The sequence below is a fragment of the Bos grunniens genome, chromosome 20 (assembly GCF_055505025.1).
Source record: "Bos grunniens cultivar Pamir isolate PY7600 chromosome 20, Bosgru_T2T1.0, whole genome shotgun sequence".
Lineage (NCBI taxonomy): Eukaryota > Metazoa > Chordata > Mammalia > Artiodactyla > Bovidae > Bos > Bos grunniens.
Window position 1 is genome coordinate 61,828,661 of NC_141184.1, and position 18,409 is coordinate 61,847,069.

Here is an 18,409-nt window from a genome sequence, read left to right on the forward strand (position 1 = left end):
AGGAGCCTGGCGGGCTACAGTCCATGGGGTCGCAGAGTCGGACACGACTGAGCAATGAGCACACACACGCACACAGAGGTGTATGCTTAACAGCAGTTAAGATGATAATAGTCTTTTTTTGAAACCACAATTAAAAACTCTTGTGGCTCAGCCCATAAAGAATCCGCCTGCAATGTGGAGGCCTAGGTTTGATCTCTGGGTTGGGAAGATCCCCTGGAGAAGGGAAAGGCTACCCACTTCAGCATTCTGGCCTGGAGAATTCCACAGACTGTATAGTCCGTGGGGTCACAAAGAGTCGGATACCACGGAGTGACTTTCACTGTCACTTCACTTTACTTTCAAAAATACACACTTTGACAGGTCAGTGGGGCAACAAGTCCAACTAGAATAATTTCCATGCTATAGAGGAGTTGAAGGTAAGTTTGAATACACAATGTTGGTGAAGGGAAGACAGGTTATAAAACACCATCAATTTGTATGTTGGATTTTATACAATATTAGTCAACTGATAAGTTCCAAAGAGGTTGGATATAAAACTCATTTAGTTGTAAAATGAATGTCTCTTTTTCTTGTTAATATCCACCATACAGAGAGAAATACGTTCTCATATAAAGCTATTAATCTTGCTCTATAGTAAAAAGTACTTAAAAATCATTAAGTCGGGCTTTTCCAGTGGCCTCAGTGGTAAAGAATCCGCCTGCCAATGCAGGAAACATGGGTTCAACCCCTGATTGGGGAAGATTCCACATGCCTCAAGAGCAACTTGAGAAGAAGGCAATGGCATCCCACTCCAGTACTGTTGCCTGGAAAATCCCATGGACGGAGGGGCCTGGTGGGCTGCAGTCCATGGGGTCGCTAGGAGTCGGACACGACTAAGCGATTTCACTTTCACTTTTAACTTTCATGCATTGGAGAAGGAAATGGCAACCTACTCCAGTGTTCTTGCCTGGAGAATCCCAGGGACGGGGGAGCCTGGTGGGCTGCCGTCTATGGGGCTGCACAGAGTCAGACACGACTGAAGCGACTTAGCAGCGCTAGCAGCAGCAGCAAGAGCAACTAGGCCTGTGTGTCGAAACTATTGAGCCTGTGTTCTGAAGCCCCGGAGCCACAACTATTGAGCCCGTGTTCTGGAGTCTGGGAGCTGCAACTACTGAAGCCCTCGTGCCTTGGAGCCTGCATTCTGCAACAAGCCACTTGTATTCCGCAACCAGCCACTGCAATGGGAAGCCCTGGCACAGCAAGTAGAGTAGCCCCCGCTCTCTGCAACTAGAGAAAGCCAGAGAAGCAAGAAAGACCCAGCGCAGCCAAACATAAATAAATACACACTTGTTAAAATCATTAAATCATTTTGTAGATATGGAAAGTAACCACAAACAAGTAATTGACTCGTCTAAGGTTATGCTGCCCTTGGAATGGGAGATGTTCCTTAAAGCAGAAGATACGTCACTTCTGCCAATGCAAAAGGTACTACTTATAAAAGAAAGTCCTGCTCCACTCTATCACTAGACGCGGGCACTCTTAAAAGACACAAATACACAGCAGTCTAAACTCATCACATTTCAACTGTTACAAGAAATCTCAAAATGAACCACCAAGATATCCATACAAAGCTATTATAAGAAGAAATATTTTAGGTGACAAAAATTCTCAACTAACAATCACAAACAGAAGAAAATGCAATAGCCATCTGAAATTAAATTGTCAAACAAGCATTTGCAGTATGGAAAAAAACACAATCAAAATTTCTAAAAACTCAGATGAAAAAAGAAGGCAATTGGGAGTCAAATCAGAAGTTAAACAAAATCAAGAAAGAAAAGGAAGAAAAAGTAATACTGACTACAAGGTACCCAAAGAAGATAGCTGACTGAACATCTAACGGGTACCAAAGAATAGATGAAAAGAAAGGAAAGAAGAAAGGAAGGAAAAAAAGTGGTGACTGGCAAAATGTCTAGCATATGAGTAAATGGGGTTCCTGAAGAATAAAAGCTAAACAATTTAATAAACAGTAGTTAGGACTCCTGCTTTTACTGCTAGGGGCCTGGGTTCATTGTCTGGTCAGTGAACTAAGATCCCACAAGCCTCGGAGGGGAGCCAAAAGAAAAAAGAAAAAAAAGAATTAAAATATATCTACTCCATGACCCAGGCATTCCCCAAAGAGAAATAAAAGCATATGCTCATACAAAGCCTTCTACACTAATATTTATGGTGTTTCTATTTTTAATAGTTGCAAACTGAAGGCAACCCAAATGTTCATGAACAAGCAAACGAATAAACTGTAGCATATTTATGCAACAGGATCCTACAGCAATGAAAAGGAATGAATAACTGATACATAAATGGATGAAATGCAAAATATGCTGAATAAAAGATGCCGCCATATTAGAAAAAAGATTCTGTGTTTGTAAAATTCTAGAAAATGCAGACTAAACAAGGCTGACAAAAAGTGGATCAGCAGTTGTCTGGGGACATGACATGAGGAGGGATAAAAGGGAAGCTTCATGGGAAATAGATGGGGAAACAGTGGAAACAGTGGCAGACTTTATTTTTCCGGGCTCCAAAATCACTGCAGATGGTAACTGCAGCCATGAAATTAAAAGACGTTTACTCCTTAGAAGGAAAGTTATGACCAACCTAGATAGCATATTCAAAAGCAGAGACATTACTTTGCCAACAAAGGTCCGTCTAGTCAAGGCTATGGTTTTTCCTGTGGTCATGTATGGATGTGAGAGCTGGACTGTGAAGAAGGCTGAGCGCTGAAGAATTGATGCTTTTGAACTGTGGTGTTGGAGAAGACTCTTGAGAGTCCCTTGGACTGCAAGGAGATCCAACCAGTCCATTCTGAAGGAGATCAGCCCTGGGATTTCTTTGGAAGGAATGATGCTAAAGCTGAAACTCCAGTACTTTGGCCACCTCATGTCAAGAGTTGACTCATTGGAAAAGACTCTGATGCTGGGAGGGATTGGGGGCAGGAGGAGAAGGGGGCGACAGAGGATGAAATGGCTGGATGGCATCACTGACTCGATGGACGTGAGTCTGAGTGAACTCCGGGAGTTGGTGATGGACAGGGAGGCCTGGCATGCTGCGATTCATGGGGTCGCAAAGAGTCGGACACGACTGAGCGACTGATCAGATCTGATCTGATAAAGAAATTCAAATCGTCCCGCACACTGGTAGTACATGGAGCAGCTGGGACAATATGAAGACAAGAGACGGCTTGTTGGTCCCCAGCTGCTCAGTCACCAGCTACTGTAGCTCCGACAATTATGTGCATGTAAACACATGAAAGGAATGAAGGAGACCCACCCACCGAGACCTTCACAGGCTCCTGCCCCACGGAAATTATGAGGAAAAAATAAAATGATTATTGTTCCAAGCCACCAAGTTTTGGGTGACTTGTTACCCAGCATAGCAAAGAGAACAGACCATCAGGACTGACTTTTATTTGTTCCTCAGTCATCAACAGTAGCCCACCTCTGTCCCTACAGGCATTTCAAAATGAAATGTCTTCTCCATATCTCTCAAATCAGTGTGCCAGAGGTGGGAAGGAATCTTCCTTGTTCCTCACCTCCACTTCCAGATGATTCTTCCTCCCTAAAACTCCCAGGTTTGAAAATTCTGTCACCAAACTCCACCGTCCACTATCCCTTCTCACAGCAATCACCTACAGCCTCCTGGGTCAACCTGCTTCATTCCCTGAGGTTTATATCCCAGTACTCTCTCCAACACTACTCCTGTCCTAAGTTTTGGTTATTTAAAAACCCATGTACATGATCCTTCCAATACCCTATCCTTGTTAGTTCTGTAAAAGCTTCACTACCAATGACCTTTTAGAGCGCCCAGTCTCAGCTACCCACTTCTATGGCTTTTCATATAACCATTAACTACAAACTCTCTATAAACTCAACTAAGAATCCTACTCTCCAGCTACCACCTGCCAGGCTCTCCAACTTACTCCCAGTAAGTTGATGATGACTAGGTTAAATTTCTACTCAATGACAAGTAGAAATTAATAGGGTTATGGTTTTAACCTAGTATGAAGTGAGGAGGCCAGTACAGAGAGTTATCTTCTTGACTGATGGTGGAATTTAAGCTGGCTAAGAAAGAAAGGGAGGACATTAGGATGGTGAGAGACAGTTTAAAAAGTGGGAAGGTCACAGTTTCACCAGCCCCAGGGAGGTGAAGATGACTGTCATCATCAACCTACTAAGAGTAAGTTGGAGAGCCTGGCAGGTGGTAGCTGGAGAGTAGGATTCTTAGTTGAATTTATAGAGAGGTTGTAGTTAATGGTTATATGAAAAGCCATAGAAGTGGGTAGCTGAGACTGGGCGCTCTAAAAGGTCATTGGTAGTGAAGCTTTTACAGAACTAACAAGGATAGGGTATTGGAAGGATCATGTACATGGGTTTTTAAATAACCAAAACTTAGGACAGGAGTAGTGTTGGAGAGAGTACTGGGATATAAACCTCAGGGAATGAAGCAGGGTGACCCAGGAGGCTGTAGGTGATTGCTGTGAGAAGGGATAGTGGACGGTGGAGTTTGGTGACAGAATTTTCCTGGGAGTTTTAGGGAGGAAGAATCATCTGGCGGTGGAGGTGAGGAACGAGGATGCTACAGCATATTTCATAGGAATATTTCATAGGAACCTGGAGTGTCAGGTCCATGAATCAAGGCAAATTGGAAGCGGTCAAACAAGAGATGGCAAGAGTGAACGTCAACATTCTAGGAATCGGCAAACTAAAATGGACTGGAATGGGTGAATTTAACTCAGATGACCATATCTACTATTGCGGGCAGGAATCCCTCAGAAGAGATGGAGTAGCCATCATGGTCAACAAAAGAGTTCGAAATGCAGTACTTGGATGCAATCTCAAAAACAACAGAACGATCTCTGTTCGTTTCCAAGGCAAACCATTCAATATCACAGTAATCCAAGTCTATGCCCCAACCAGTAACGCTGAAGAGTTGAACGGTTCTATGAAGACCTACAAGACCTTTTAGAACTAACACCCCCAAAAGATGTCCTTTTCATTACAGGGGACTGGAATGCAAAAGTAGGAAGTCAGAAACACTTAGAGTAATGGGCAAATTTGGCCTTGGAGTACAGACTGAAGCAGGGCAAAGACTAATAAGAATTTTGCCAAGAAAATGTACTGGTCATAGCAAATACCCTCTTCCAACAACACAAGAGACGACTCTACACATGGACATCACCAGATGGTCAACACTGAAATCAGATTGATTATATTCTTTGCAGCCAAAGATGGAGAAGCTCTATACAGTCAACAAAAACAAGACTGGGAGCTGACTGTGGCTCAGATCATGAACTCCTTATTGCCAAATTCAGACTTAAATTGAAGAAAGTAGGGAAAGCCACAAGACCATTCAGGTATGACCTAAATCAAATCCCTTATGATTATACAGTGGAAGTGATAAATAGATTCAAGGGACTAGATCGATGGATAGAGTGCCTGATGAACTATGGACGGAGGTTCGTGACATTGTACAGGAGACAGGGATCAAGATCATCCCCATGGAAAAGAAATGCAAAAAAGCAAAATGGTTGTCTGGGGAGGCCTTACAAATAGCTGTGAAAAGAAGAGAAGCAAAAAGCAAAGGAGAAAAGCAAAGATATAAGCATTTGAATGCAGAGTTTCAAAGAATAACAAGGAGAGATAAGAAAGCCTTCCTCAGCGATCAGTGCAAAGAAATAGAGGAAAACAATAGAATGGGAAAGACTAGAGATCTCGTCAAGAAAATTAGAGATACCAAGGGAACATTTCATGCAAAGATGGGCTCGATAAAGGACAGAAATGGTATGGACCTAACAGAAGCAGAAGATATTAAGAAGAGGTGGCAAGAACACACAGAAGAACTGTACAAAAAAGATCTTCACCACCCAGATAATCACGAAGGTGTGATCACTGACCTAGAGCCAGACATCCTGGAATGTGAAGTCAAGTGGGGCTTAGAAAGCATCACTACAAACAAAGCTAGTGGAGGTGATGGAATTCCAGTTGAGCTATTTCAAATCCTGAAAGATGATGCTGTGAAAGTGCTGCACTCAATATGCCAGCAAATCTGGAAAACTCAGCAGTGGCCACAGGACTGGAAAAGGTCAGTTTTTATTCCAATCCCAAAGAAAAGCAATGCCAAAGAGTGCTCAAGTGAAAGTGAAGTCGCTCAGTTGTATCCGACTCTTTGCGACCCCACAGACTGTAGCTTATCAGGCTCTTCCGTCCATGGGATTTTCCAGGCAAGAGTGCTGGAGTGGATTGCCATTTCCTTCTCCAGGGGATCTTCCCGACCCAGGAGTCGAACCTGGGTCTCCCGCATTGTGGGCAGACGCTTTACAAAGAGATGGGAATACCAGACCACCTGACCTGCCTCTTGAGAAATTTGTATGCTGGTCAGGAAGCAATAGTTAGAACTGGACACGGAGCAACAGACTGGTTCCAAATAGGAAAAGGAGGCTGTATATTGTCACCCTGCTTATTTAACTTATATGCAGAGTACATCATGAGAAACCCTGGGCTGGATGAAGCACAAGCTGGAATCAAAATTGCCGGGAGAAATATCAATAGCCTCAGATATGCAGATGACACCACCATTATGGCAGAAAGTGAAGAGGAACTAAAAAGCCTCTTGATGAAGGTGAAAGAGGAGAGTGAAAAAGTTGGCTTAAAGCTCAACATTCAGAAAACGAAGATCATGGCATCTGGTCCCATCACTTCATGGGAAATAGATGGGGAAACAGTGGAAACAGTGGCAGACTTTATATTTTGGGGCTCCAAAATCACTGCAGATGGTGACTGCAGCCATGAAATTAAAAGATGTTTACTCCTTGGAAGGAAAGTTATGACCAACCTAGATAGCATATTGAAAAGCAGAGACATTACTTTGCCAACAAAGGTCCGTCTAGTCAAGGCTATGGTTATTCAGTGGTCATGTATGGATGTGAGAGTTGGATGTGAAGAAAGCTGAGTGCTGAAGAATTGATGCTTTTGAACTGTGGTGTTGGAGAAGACTCTTGAGAGTCCCTTGGACTGCAAGGAGATCCAACCAGTCCATTCTGAAGGAGATTAGCCCTGGGATTTCTTTGGAAGGAATGATGCTAAAGCTGAAACTCCAGTACTTTGGCCACCTCATGTCAAGAGTTGACTCATTGGAAAAGACTCTGATGCTGGGAGGGATTGGGGGCAGGAGGAGAAAGGGATGACAGAGGATGAGATGGCTAGATGACATCACTGATGGACGTGAGTCTGAGTGAATTCCGGGAGTTGGTGATGGACAGGGAGGCCTGGCGTGCTGGGATTCATGGGGTCGAAAAGAGTCAGACACAACTGAGCAACAATCATACTATCTAGTCTCCTTTAAATTCATAACCACAAATCTGAAGTAGGCCTTGAATGTTTCCTAGCAACAATTCCACTACATTTAATCCAACACTCACCCAGTCTCCTAGAGGCTCACTTCCTACCTTCTCTCTTCCCTAACCTCCAACACCTGACCCCTGCTCCCTCCTCACTACTGATGACTTGCTTCTTTTACTGAGAGAATAGCAACAATCAAAACAGAATTTTCATAATCTCCTGCCACTCTATCTGCCCATCCACACAAATCTGTACCCATACAACTGAACTGTCAATATTTCTAACAAAGGCCAAATCCATTCCCTCCTACCTACTCTAGAACATTGCTGCTGCAATCCTCTTCTTTCTTCTGCGAAATCAATTATATCGTCCTTATTGGATCTTTCCTATCAGTCCACAAACATGCTGAAACATTGTTCCCATCTTCAAAATAAAAAACCAATTAAGAATCCTCTTTATCTCACTCCCTCTCCATCTGATTTCTCTATCTTCCAGTACCCACAATAAAACTTGAAATATTTGCTTATATGCGTTGCCTTGAATTTCTCCTCTCCGACTCTTGAACTCGCTCCAATCACATTTCACTCAAGAATGAGTTCTAAACTACCACAACACTGTTAATCGGCTATGCTGCTGCTGCTGCTGCTAAGTCGCTTCAGTCGTGTCCGACTCTGTGCGACCCATAGACGGCAGCCCACCAGGCTCCACCCCCCCCCCCCCCCCCCCCGGTCCCTGGGATTTTCCAGGCAAGAGTACTGGAGTTGGGTGCCATATCCCAATACAAAAGTTAAAAAAAATATATTTTTTTAAAGAATGAGTTCAAATCTTACCCCCTTATGAACCTGTTCTACGTGTAGTCTTCCCCATCTTAGTAAAAGGCAACTTAATCTTTTTAGTTCTTCAGAACAATCTTGGAGTTATCCTTCCCTTTCCTCTCACGCGTCTATTATTGTATCCACGTGCACAACCTGTTGCCTCTGATTTCAAAATATATCCAGAATCCAAGTGATTTTGCTCTTCACGGCTTAACAATTGGATCATTTCAATAAACACCCAACTAGTTTCCCTGCTTCGCCCTGGCCTGTCCCCACACAGGTCCCACGCCCTCTCAGAGCTAGGGGGTGGACAGCCAAGGGACAGTCAAGTGGCGGCAGCGCTCAAAGTCATTACGGAGCCCAAACTGGGCGAAGAAGGAGCTTGAGGCTGAGGCTCCCAGGTGGGGAAAGATGTAGAAACATGCGGATCACGGCCGCGCAGTGAGCAGACCGGCCGGGGAAGGAGCGCGGGGGTCGGTGGGCGACAGCGGGGCCTCAACCTCACCTCGCCAGTGCCGCGCCGGAACAGTACCGAGTCCTCTGGCTCCGGGAAGCCGCCGCCGCCTCCGCCCATCGCCATGGCTAGCCTGCCGCCGGGTGCGCGGCGTGGGTTCCGTCCCTCGGCGAGTGACGACTTCCGCCGCCCGGCCTCTGGGACCGGAAGAGCATGGCGGCCGGAGGCCGCCGGCCGGCGTCCGAGGTGCCCCGCGTGCTCTCCGCCCGCGGGCGCCACCTGCCTCCGTCGGCTTCCGTCGGGCGCGTTGGTGTGCCCTCTCTGTATCCTTTAAGTTCTTTGATCTCACTCTTTCGTCTGCTCGTGGAATGTTTCGACCCGTTTTTTGTTTTAAACAATAAGTCCTCTTAGAAAAATGGTGTTCGTTGCAGGTCACTTAGAAAATATGGGTAAGCAAGAAGTAAAAGTTGGTCCATTGTTAACCGATAATTATATAGCTGCCATTTTTTTAAAAAGTGCTTTTAAGACATTCATGTACTTGTGCTAAGTTGCTTCAGCCGTGTCCGACTTTGTGTGACCCTATGGACTGTAGTCCACCAGGCTCCTCTGTCCATGGGATTCTCCAGACTGCAGGGGGTTGCCATTTCCTCCTTCAGGAGATGGTCCCCATCCAGGGATTGAATCTGCATCTCTTGCAGTCTTCTACATTGGCAAGGATGGAAGGATGTGTGGGTCCTCAGTCATGTCCAGCTCTTTCCGACCCTATGGACTGTGGCCCGCCAGACTCCTCTGTCCATGGGGATTCTCCAGGCAAGAATACTGGAGTGGGTTGCCGTGCCCGCCACCAAGGGATCTTCGCAAGCCAGGGATCGAACCCACATCTCTTGCGTTTCTTCCATTAGCAGGCAGGTTCTTTACCACTAGCGCCACCTGGGAAGCCCCTTTATGTACTTATGTTCACAACAATCTTTTGAATTAGGGGCTGTTATTACCATTTAATCGGAGAAGGCAATGGCACCCCACTCCAGTACTCTTGCCTGGAAAATCCCATGGACAGAGGAGCCTGGAAGGCTGCAGTCCATGGGGTTGCTGAGGGTCGGACTTTTCACTTTTGTGCATTGGAGATGGAAATGGCAACCCACTCCAGTGTTCTTGCCTGGAGAATCCCAGGGATGGGGGAGCCTGGTGGGCTGCCGTCTATGGGGTCGCACAGAGTCGGACACGATTGAAGCGACTTAGCATGGCAAGGTGTTCCCATTTAAAGATGAGTAAACCGAGGCACAGAGCATTTACACAGCTATCTGGAATCCAGCATTCCTTTAACACGGCCCAGCCATAGCATTTGGCTTAATATTCTCCCAAATCTTCTTGTGACTTTTTGAACTTAAAACCATGAATTGTATTTTTTTTTTTAATCTTTGTGTTTACATGGGTCAAGCAGGTTTTTAGTTCTTTGTAGAAGCTTGCCCTATACTTTTCCAGTATTCCTTATTGAGCATTTAGACTTGCTAAATGGCTTCCATGTTCCTATTGTAAGTGAATTTTTTTTAAAAGTCAGGGAAATTTGAGGGCTCCCTTCGGCTTCTGTAGATACCAGAAATAGATGTATTTTTTAAACGCTTCAGTCATAATTCTCACAATGGCAATATGATGCAGAAGTTTAAACAGTTTGGAACCAGGTTTCTTTTAAAATTTTTTTAAATAGACTACATTTTATAATACTCATCATTTAAAAAAATTTGATGGCTTTTGGCTGTGCTGGGTCTTCCTTGCTGCATGGTCTTTCTCTAGTTGTGGCAAGGGAGCCTATTCATTATTTAAGGCGTACAATTTAGCGGGTTTTAGTATAGTCACAAGACTGTGCATTTCCACCACTAAATTGCAAAATGTTTTAATCACCCCCCAAAAGAAACCTTGTATCCAGTAAAGTCACTCCACATGCTCTCCTTTTCCCAGTCCCTCACAACCACTAACCTACTGTCTAGATTTGCTTGCTCTGGATATTTCATGTAAATGGCATCATATATGATCTTTTGTGCCTTTCTTCACTTAGCATGTTTTCAAGGAGGAATTAGCTTTAATTAGTATTTAATGGCAAGTTTCTTTGTTGAAAAAGTATTTCTACTTACCAGAAAATTTCCCCTTACTTGGTTCCTCAATAAAAATGAACTACAGCAATTTTTGTTATCAGAGAAAACATGTTCTTTTTTTCTTGATGGTGACATCCAGATTTGAATCACTATATGGATTTTACAAAGTTATTGCACATGATAGACAAAGCACTCAAAGCATAGGGTAGTGGATTTTCAAAGGAAACCATTTCATCCGATTTGAAGGCACTTATGTAAGTATTACATTTAACATCACAATCATGGAGGGTCCCAGGTCTGAGTACCTTGCCTGACACCAGGCAGGGGCCTCATACACATGGCTGAATGTGTAATTCCCCCTACTGCAGGAACGGCTCCATTCTCTAAGGTCCTAGGACCCTCTTACAGGCTAGTCCTGGTGGTTCTGTCCTGTACACACAACACTCTATTTTCATATTCTGTTTTTCCTGCTAACAGCCCCTGTGAGCAAGTGTCTTCACGTTTTATCTCTGTTCTCATGAGGCCAGTTCAGAGTAAGTGATGCCTAAAAAGTGTTTGGTAAATCAATGAATTGTTTGACCCCATCCCAGCTTTGACACTTCTGTCAGTAGGCTAGTCTGCTGCTACTGCTGCTGCTGCTGCTGCTAAGTCGCTTCAGTCATGTCCGACTCTGCGACCCCTACTAGAGGAAGGTTATTCACAAATGTATAAATTGTACTTGCGTGAGAAAGAATTTCATTAAGTATACCTCCAGATGTTCAAGCTGGATTTAGAAAAGGCAGAGGAACCAGAGATCAAATTGCCAACATCTGTTGGATCCTTGAAAAAGCAAGAGAGTTCCAGAAAAATATATGCTTAATTGACTATGCCAAAGCCTTTGACTCTGTCGATCAATACAAACTGTGGAAAATTCTTCAACAATGGGAATACCAGACCACCTTACTGGCCTCCTGAGAAATCTGTATGCAGGTCAAGAGGCAACACTTAGAAATGGACATGGAACCATGGATAGGTTGCAAATTGGGAAAGGAGTACATCAAGGCTGTATATCGTCACCCTGCTTATTTAACTTATATGCAGAGTACGTCATGTGAAATTCCAGGCTGGATGAAGCACAAGCTGGAATCAAGATTGCCAAGAGAAATATCAATAACCTCAGATACGCAGATGACACCACCCTTATGGCAGAAAGCAAAGAGGAACTGAAAAGGGACTGTTGGGCCATTTCTTAGCATCTGATCCAGTTGGTGAGGAAAGTGACAGCATTCCAAAGTAGGCTGTTGAAAGAAACAACTCTTTCCCAGTAACAGCTCTTTTGCTTAAAATTGCCTTCCCACTGTCACTGGAGCTGTTTTCAAGTTATCGTGAAATGCCAACAGACGGTGTGGGTTAACTTTAACAGTAAATCATGGCTTCATAGATTAATTAATTGCTGCACAAATAAGTTGATGTATATGCTTTTAAATCTTACATAACAAGAAGTAAAACAAGTCAAACCATTTTTTCTTTGAAGACCTAAAAAAACAGAGTGTCTCTGATGATCTTGAAAACTGTATACTGGCTTCAAGGCAGATTGTTCTGTAATTTGACCAACAATAATGTAGAACTTTTCATACATGTTTATAAAATAAACCTTAAAAGAAAAAACCTTAACTTCATGAACTGGAACCAGTCTTTGTGCATATGGCATTTACACACCAAAAACCTACATTTGGTGAATCTTGGAACTTGCCATGATCAAGTAGGTTACTCAAATGATTAGTGAACAAGTTTCCACTTAGGGTAATATATATCGGTATTGTCGTGTACAACAGCCAATAAACAAAAGACCAAAACCAAGTAGTTCCTTTTACCTCATCTTCAGAGTCTATCTGAAGGATAGATCAGGATATTAGAGATGTGTCAGTGATTTGTGTACAAGAATGCTCACTATTAAAGCAGCAGAAATTTGAAAATTCCAAAGGATGTTTTGGAAGAATATTTGAATGATATTATGGACAGATAGTAGCATAATTCATAAATGACATAGATATAATCACTCATCCAATATGTAAAGTTTGGATTCATTTCCCTCACATCATACACCAAAATACATTCTGGGTGACTTTTTATAAAGTAACCTTTGGGATGGGGGAGATTTTAAGACAGAAATAAGAAACTATGCAAGGACTGAAAACTCAAATACCTTTTGGGGGTCAAGCAGGAAAAGGAGATGAGTAAAGAGTAAGCAATAAGGGGTGCTGGGTACTGTAATCAGTTAACTCAAGACTACCCCTCTGCATACCTCCGCACCCCCACTCACTCCACCTACTTCCCATCCTAAACAAAGGCATTCAAGTTCACAGTAAAAAATTTTAACATGTCAGGACAAGTCTGCCGGTTGTCAGTCTGCATCTTCAGTTAATAAAGAAACTACACATTTAAATCAAAAGTACAATGAGATATCACCTCATATTGGTCAGAATGGCCATCACCAAAAACCCTACAAATAAATGCTGTAGAGAGTGTGGTGAGAAGGGAACCTCCTACACTATTGGTGGGAATGTAAATTGCTACAGCCACCATGGAGAACAGTATGGAGGTTCCTTAAAAACTAAAAATAGAACTACCACATAAATCCTGTAATCCCACTCCTGGGCATACATCTGGAGAAAACCATAATTCAAAAAGATGCATGCACCCCAATAATCACTGGAGCACTATTTACAATAGCTGAGACATGGAAGCAATGTCATTGACCGCAATATGGACAGACCTAGAGATTACTGTACTAAGGGAAGTAAGCCAGAGAAAGATACCATGTAATATTGCTTACATGTGGAATCTAAGAGAAAAAGATACAAAGAAACATATGTACAAAACAGAAATAGACCCACAGACATAAAAAACAAATTTATGGTTACCAAAGGGGACGGGGGTGGGAGAGAGAAATTAGGATTTTGGAATTAATATATACACCCAACTAGATGTAAAATAGATAATGAATACAGACCTATTGTATAGCACAGGGAACTATGAAACTCAATATTTTGTAATAACCTATGAAGGAAAAGAATCTGAAAAAAATATACATGTATGTATGTATAACTGAATCACTTTGCTGTACACCTGAAACACAACATTTTAAATCAACTATATACTTCAATTAAAAAAAGAAACTAGGCATTTGATCATGTAAATAACTGACAAAAATGACGTAAGTAAAATGAAAGGACAATAATTTAGAAAATATTTGTAACAAGAAAAGTGAATATTCCTTAATATATATAAAAAAAAGCTTGGTCAAATACAAATAACAGCAAAGTAAGCTAGTCATAGAAGAAAAAAACAAAAGAGCCAATAAATATTGAACAAATGTCCAAACTCTGGAAGCTCTGAATTCAGTCTGCTTGGATTCATATTCTTAACCTGCCACTAACTAGATGGGTGACCTTGGGGAAAGTCCTTAATCAAAACCTCAGTTTCGGGGCGGGGTGGAAAAAAAAAACACCTCAGTTTCCATAAACTCTATAAAAATGAACATAACAGGACTTCCCTGGTGGTCCAGTGGATAAGAATCTGCCTGCCAATACAGAGGACACAGGTTTGATGCCTCAGTTCAGTTCAGCCACTCAGTTGTGTCAGACTCTTTGTGACCCCATGGACTGCAGCACACGGGGCTTCCCTGTCCATCACCAATTCCCGAAACTTGCTCAAGCTCACGTCCATCAAGTCGGTGATGCCATTCAACCATCTCATCCTCTGTTGTCCCCTTCTCCTCCCGCCTTCAATCTTTCCCAGAATCAGGGTCTTTTGAAATGAGTCTGTTCTTTGCATCAGGTAGCCAAAGTATTGGAGTTTCAACTTCAGCATCAGTCCTTCCAATGAATAATCAAGACAGATATCCTTTAGGATGAACTGGTGGATGGTTGGATCTCCTTGCAGTCCAAGGGACTCTCAAGAGTCTTCTCCAACACCACAGTTCAAAAGCATCAATTCTTCCGTCCTCAGCTTTCTTTATAGTTCAACTCTCACATCCAAACATGACCACTGGAAAAACCATAGCCTTGACTAGACAGACCTTTGTTGGTAAAGTAATATCTCTACTTTTTAATATGCTGTCTAGGTTGGTCATAGCTTTTTTTCCAAGGAGCAAGCCTCTTTTAATTTTATGGCTGCAGTCACCATCTGCAGTGATTTTGGAGCCCCCCAAAATAAAGTCTCTCACTGTTTCTATTGTTTCCCCATCTATATGCCATGAAATGATTGGACTGGATGCCATAATCTTAGTTTTCTGAATGTTGAGCTTTAAGCCAACTTTTTCACTCTTTCACTTTCATCAAGAGGCTCTTTAGTTCTTCTTTGCTTTCTGCCATAAGAGTGGTGTCATCTGCATATCTGAGGTTATTGATATTTCTCCCGGCAATCTTGGTTCCAGCTTGTGCTTCATCTAGCCCGGCATTTCACATGATATACTCTGCATATAAGTTAAATAAGCAGGTTGACAATATACAAGCTTGATGTACTCCTTTCCCTATTTGGAACCAGTCTGTTGTTCTATGTCCATTTTTAAGTGCTTCTTGACCTGCATACAGATTTCTCAAGAGGCAGGTCAGGTGGTCTGGTATTCCCATCTCTTGAAGAATTTTCCAGTTTGTTGTGATCCACACAGTCAAAGGCTTTGGCATAGTCAATAAAACAGAAGTAGATGTTTTTCTGGAACTCTTGCTTTTTTGATTATCCAACCAATGTTGACAATTTGATCTCTGGTTCCTCTGCCTTTTCTAAATCCAGCTTGAACATCTGGAAGTTCGTGGTTCACATACTTTTGAAGCCTGGCTTGGAGAATTTTGAGCATTACTAGCATGTGAGATGAGGGCAATTGTGCGGTAGTTTGAGCATTCTTTGGCATTGCCTTTCTTTGGGATTGGAATGAAAACTGACCTTTTCCAGTCCTGTGGCCACTGCTGAGTTTTCCAAATTTGCTGGCATATTGAGTGCAGCATCATCTTTTAGGATTTGAAATAGCTCCATTGGAATTCCATCACCTTCACTAGCTTTGTTTGTAGTGATGCTTCCTAAGGCCCACTTGACTTCGCATTCCAGGATGTCTGGGTCTAGGTGAGTGATCACACCATCATGGTTATCTGTGTCATGAAGATCTTTTTTGTACAGTTCTTCTATGTATTCTTGCCAGCTCTTAATATCTTCTGCTTCTGTTATGTCCATATCGTTTCTGTCCTTTATTGTGCCCATCTTTCCATGAAATGTTCCCTTGTCATCTCTAGTACTTGTTTGATGCCTGGCCCGCGAATATTCCACATGCTGCAGAGCAACTAAGCCTGTCCGCCACAAATACTTGAAGCCTTAGAGCCCATGCTCAGCAACAAGAGAAGCCACCACAAGGAGAAGCCTGCACACCACAACTAGAGACTAAGCCCTGCTCACCGCAACTAGAGCAAAGCCTGCACAGCAACAAAACCCCAGCAGAACCAAAAATAAACATATACATAGTTATATAATTATGTGTGTGTGTATATATATAATATGTATGTGTATGTATATACATATGTGTATATAAATGATCCCACAGGCCACAAGGCATGGTCAAAAAAAAAATACACAGGATTTCTCTTATTCTTTATGAAGAATTTTATGTGAATTTATAATTATCTCAAAATTTTAAAAAGATTAAAAAGACCAAGTACTTTATTTCAACAATGAATTCATTCAAGTAAGTGCCATAAAAATTAATCAAAAAACATTGTTTTGGATTTAAATTTTAATGATTAGTTACAACCTAGAAATCTTCCTTATCAATATCTATATTCTTTTGAAGATGGAAATTTTCTCCAGATTTTTGAGAATTAACGTTTAATTATTTATTGCCGTGCCTTGAGGGCCTGTAGGATCTTAGCTCCCTCAAGTGACGTGTTAGTCGCTCAGTCATGTCCAGCTCTTTGTGACCCTGTGAACTGTAGCCTACCAGGCTTCTCTGTCCATGGAATTCTCCAGGCAAGAATACTGGAGTGGGTTGCTATTCCCTTCTCCAGAGAATCTTCCTGACCCAGGAATCGAACTGGGGTCTCCTGTATTGCAGGCAGATTCTTTACTGTTTGTTTACTAGTTCCCTGACCAGGGGTCAAACCATCCCTACCCCCCACCCCTGCCCACTTTGGAAGCTATGAGTCTTAACCACTGTACCAGCAAGGAAGTCTCAAGAATGAACTTTTGAAAAGTCCAAAGTCATTCCTCTCCACAGGATATTTTAGACATGAAAATTATTCATCTTTTAAAAAAGGAAATAAAGGGGGCTTCCCTGGGGGTCCAGGGGTTGGGACTCTGCTCTTCCACTGCACACGGAGTGGGTTTGACTCCTGGTCAGGGAACCAGGATCCTGCTGCATGCCACTCAGTTTGGCCAAAAAAAAAAGAAAGGATGCGGCTTCAAGCATAATAAGCTCTTTGTACTCAAGGCTTATCACTCTGTAAAGAAATTCTGGAGATAGAATTACAGAAATCAGACTCAAAGAATCTTTGTGGTACAATCAGTCTTCTTCATTATATCTTTCATTGGAATGTAACTTAAGCTGTTGTAGTCCTTTTGACCTTGTGAGCACCATCAAAGAAAGTGGTTTTTTTTTTTGCCATGTGGTATGTGGGATCTTAGTTTCCTGGCCAGGATCAAACCCATGCCCCTGGCATTGGAAGTGCAGACCTCTAACCACTGGGCCACTAGGGAAGTTCCTCCATCATATAAAGTTTTGAAGATGAAAGGTAACCCCCACAATAGAACACAGCTTTATTTTAACCGAAAATCTTTGTTAATATGAAGATAACTCAAGCTAAAAAACATGTTTGCCTTATTCGTATTAGAGACACTTAGGATTCCGTCCTGTTTATGGTTGGTACCATGGGTAAGTGACCTATCACAAGATCACTAGAACTATCATTAAGATGTTAGCTGAACTCTTGAAGATCTGTCCATTCATGTAGTGGTAGACGTAATAGATGATCAGTAAAAACCTGAATTGTATGATGTGAAAAATCAAATATTTGAGTAATATTTTAAAGTTATTCATCACTTCATGATATTTTTATTCTTCTTGCAATAAATATGCATGTTTACTTCAGAATAGAATGAGGTTTCAAACGTCAGTTTCTCTAAGTTAATGTATTTCCAAATTTAAAATCAAGTCACAAATTTTTGAAGAGTCTCAGAACAGATTAAAATTGGCAAATATAGATAATAAAGGCAGTGGATCAGCCAGTAAAAAGCTAGTATGAAGGTTAAAAAACAAAAGCAACTAAAACTACAATTAGATGCTAAGTAATGCATAAAATAAAAAGATATAAAATATATCAAAAACATAAAATGTAGGGTGTGAAGAAAAGGGAACACTTGTACACTGTTGTTTGGGTATGTAAATTGGTGTAGCCACTGTGGAAAACAGCATGGAGGATCCTTAAAACACTAAAAATAGAAACACCATATGATCCAGCAATAACACTCTTTAGAGTATCTGAAGAAAATGAAAACACTAATTTGAAAAGATGCACGCACCCCAATGTGCACAGCAGCATTATTTACAATAGCTAAGATATGGAAGCAATCTAGTGTCCAATCAACAGACGAATGGATAAAGAAGATGTGGTATATATGTGCGTGCAGATTCACACATACACACAAATATTACTCAGT

At 42.0% G+C, this 18,409-nt stretch overlaps 1 protein-coding gene and 1 long non-coding RNA gene across 7 annotated transcripts in view; one reads left to right on the forward strand and one right to left on the reverse strand.

Annotated features, from left to right (window-relative positions):
* The window catches only part of LOC147350500 (survival motor neuron protein), a 32,207-nt gene extending 23,393 nt beyond the window's left edge, over positions 1–8,814 (reverse strand). For all 6 annotated transcript variants that reach the window (XM_086362101.1, XM_086362099.1, XM_086362100.1 and 3 more), the window contains exon 1: positions 8,691–8,814. In XM_086362101.1, the coding sequence (XP_086218227.1) occupies positions 8,691–8,765 (75 nt within the window). In that variant the 5' untranslated portion in view covers positions 8,766–8,814. The remainder of the gene's footprint in view (positions 1–8,690) is intronic.
* LOC147350501 (uncharacterized) lies at positions 8,804–16,230 on the forward strand. Its single transcript, XR_015148956.1, has 3 exons — positions 8,804–8,962; positions 10,869–10,983; positions 15,997–16,230. It is a non-coding gene; the product is annotated as an uncharacterized LOC147350501 (long non-coding RNA).
* Positions 16,231–18,409: the final 2,179 nt, after the last annotated feature.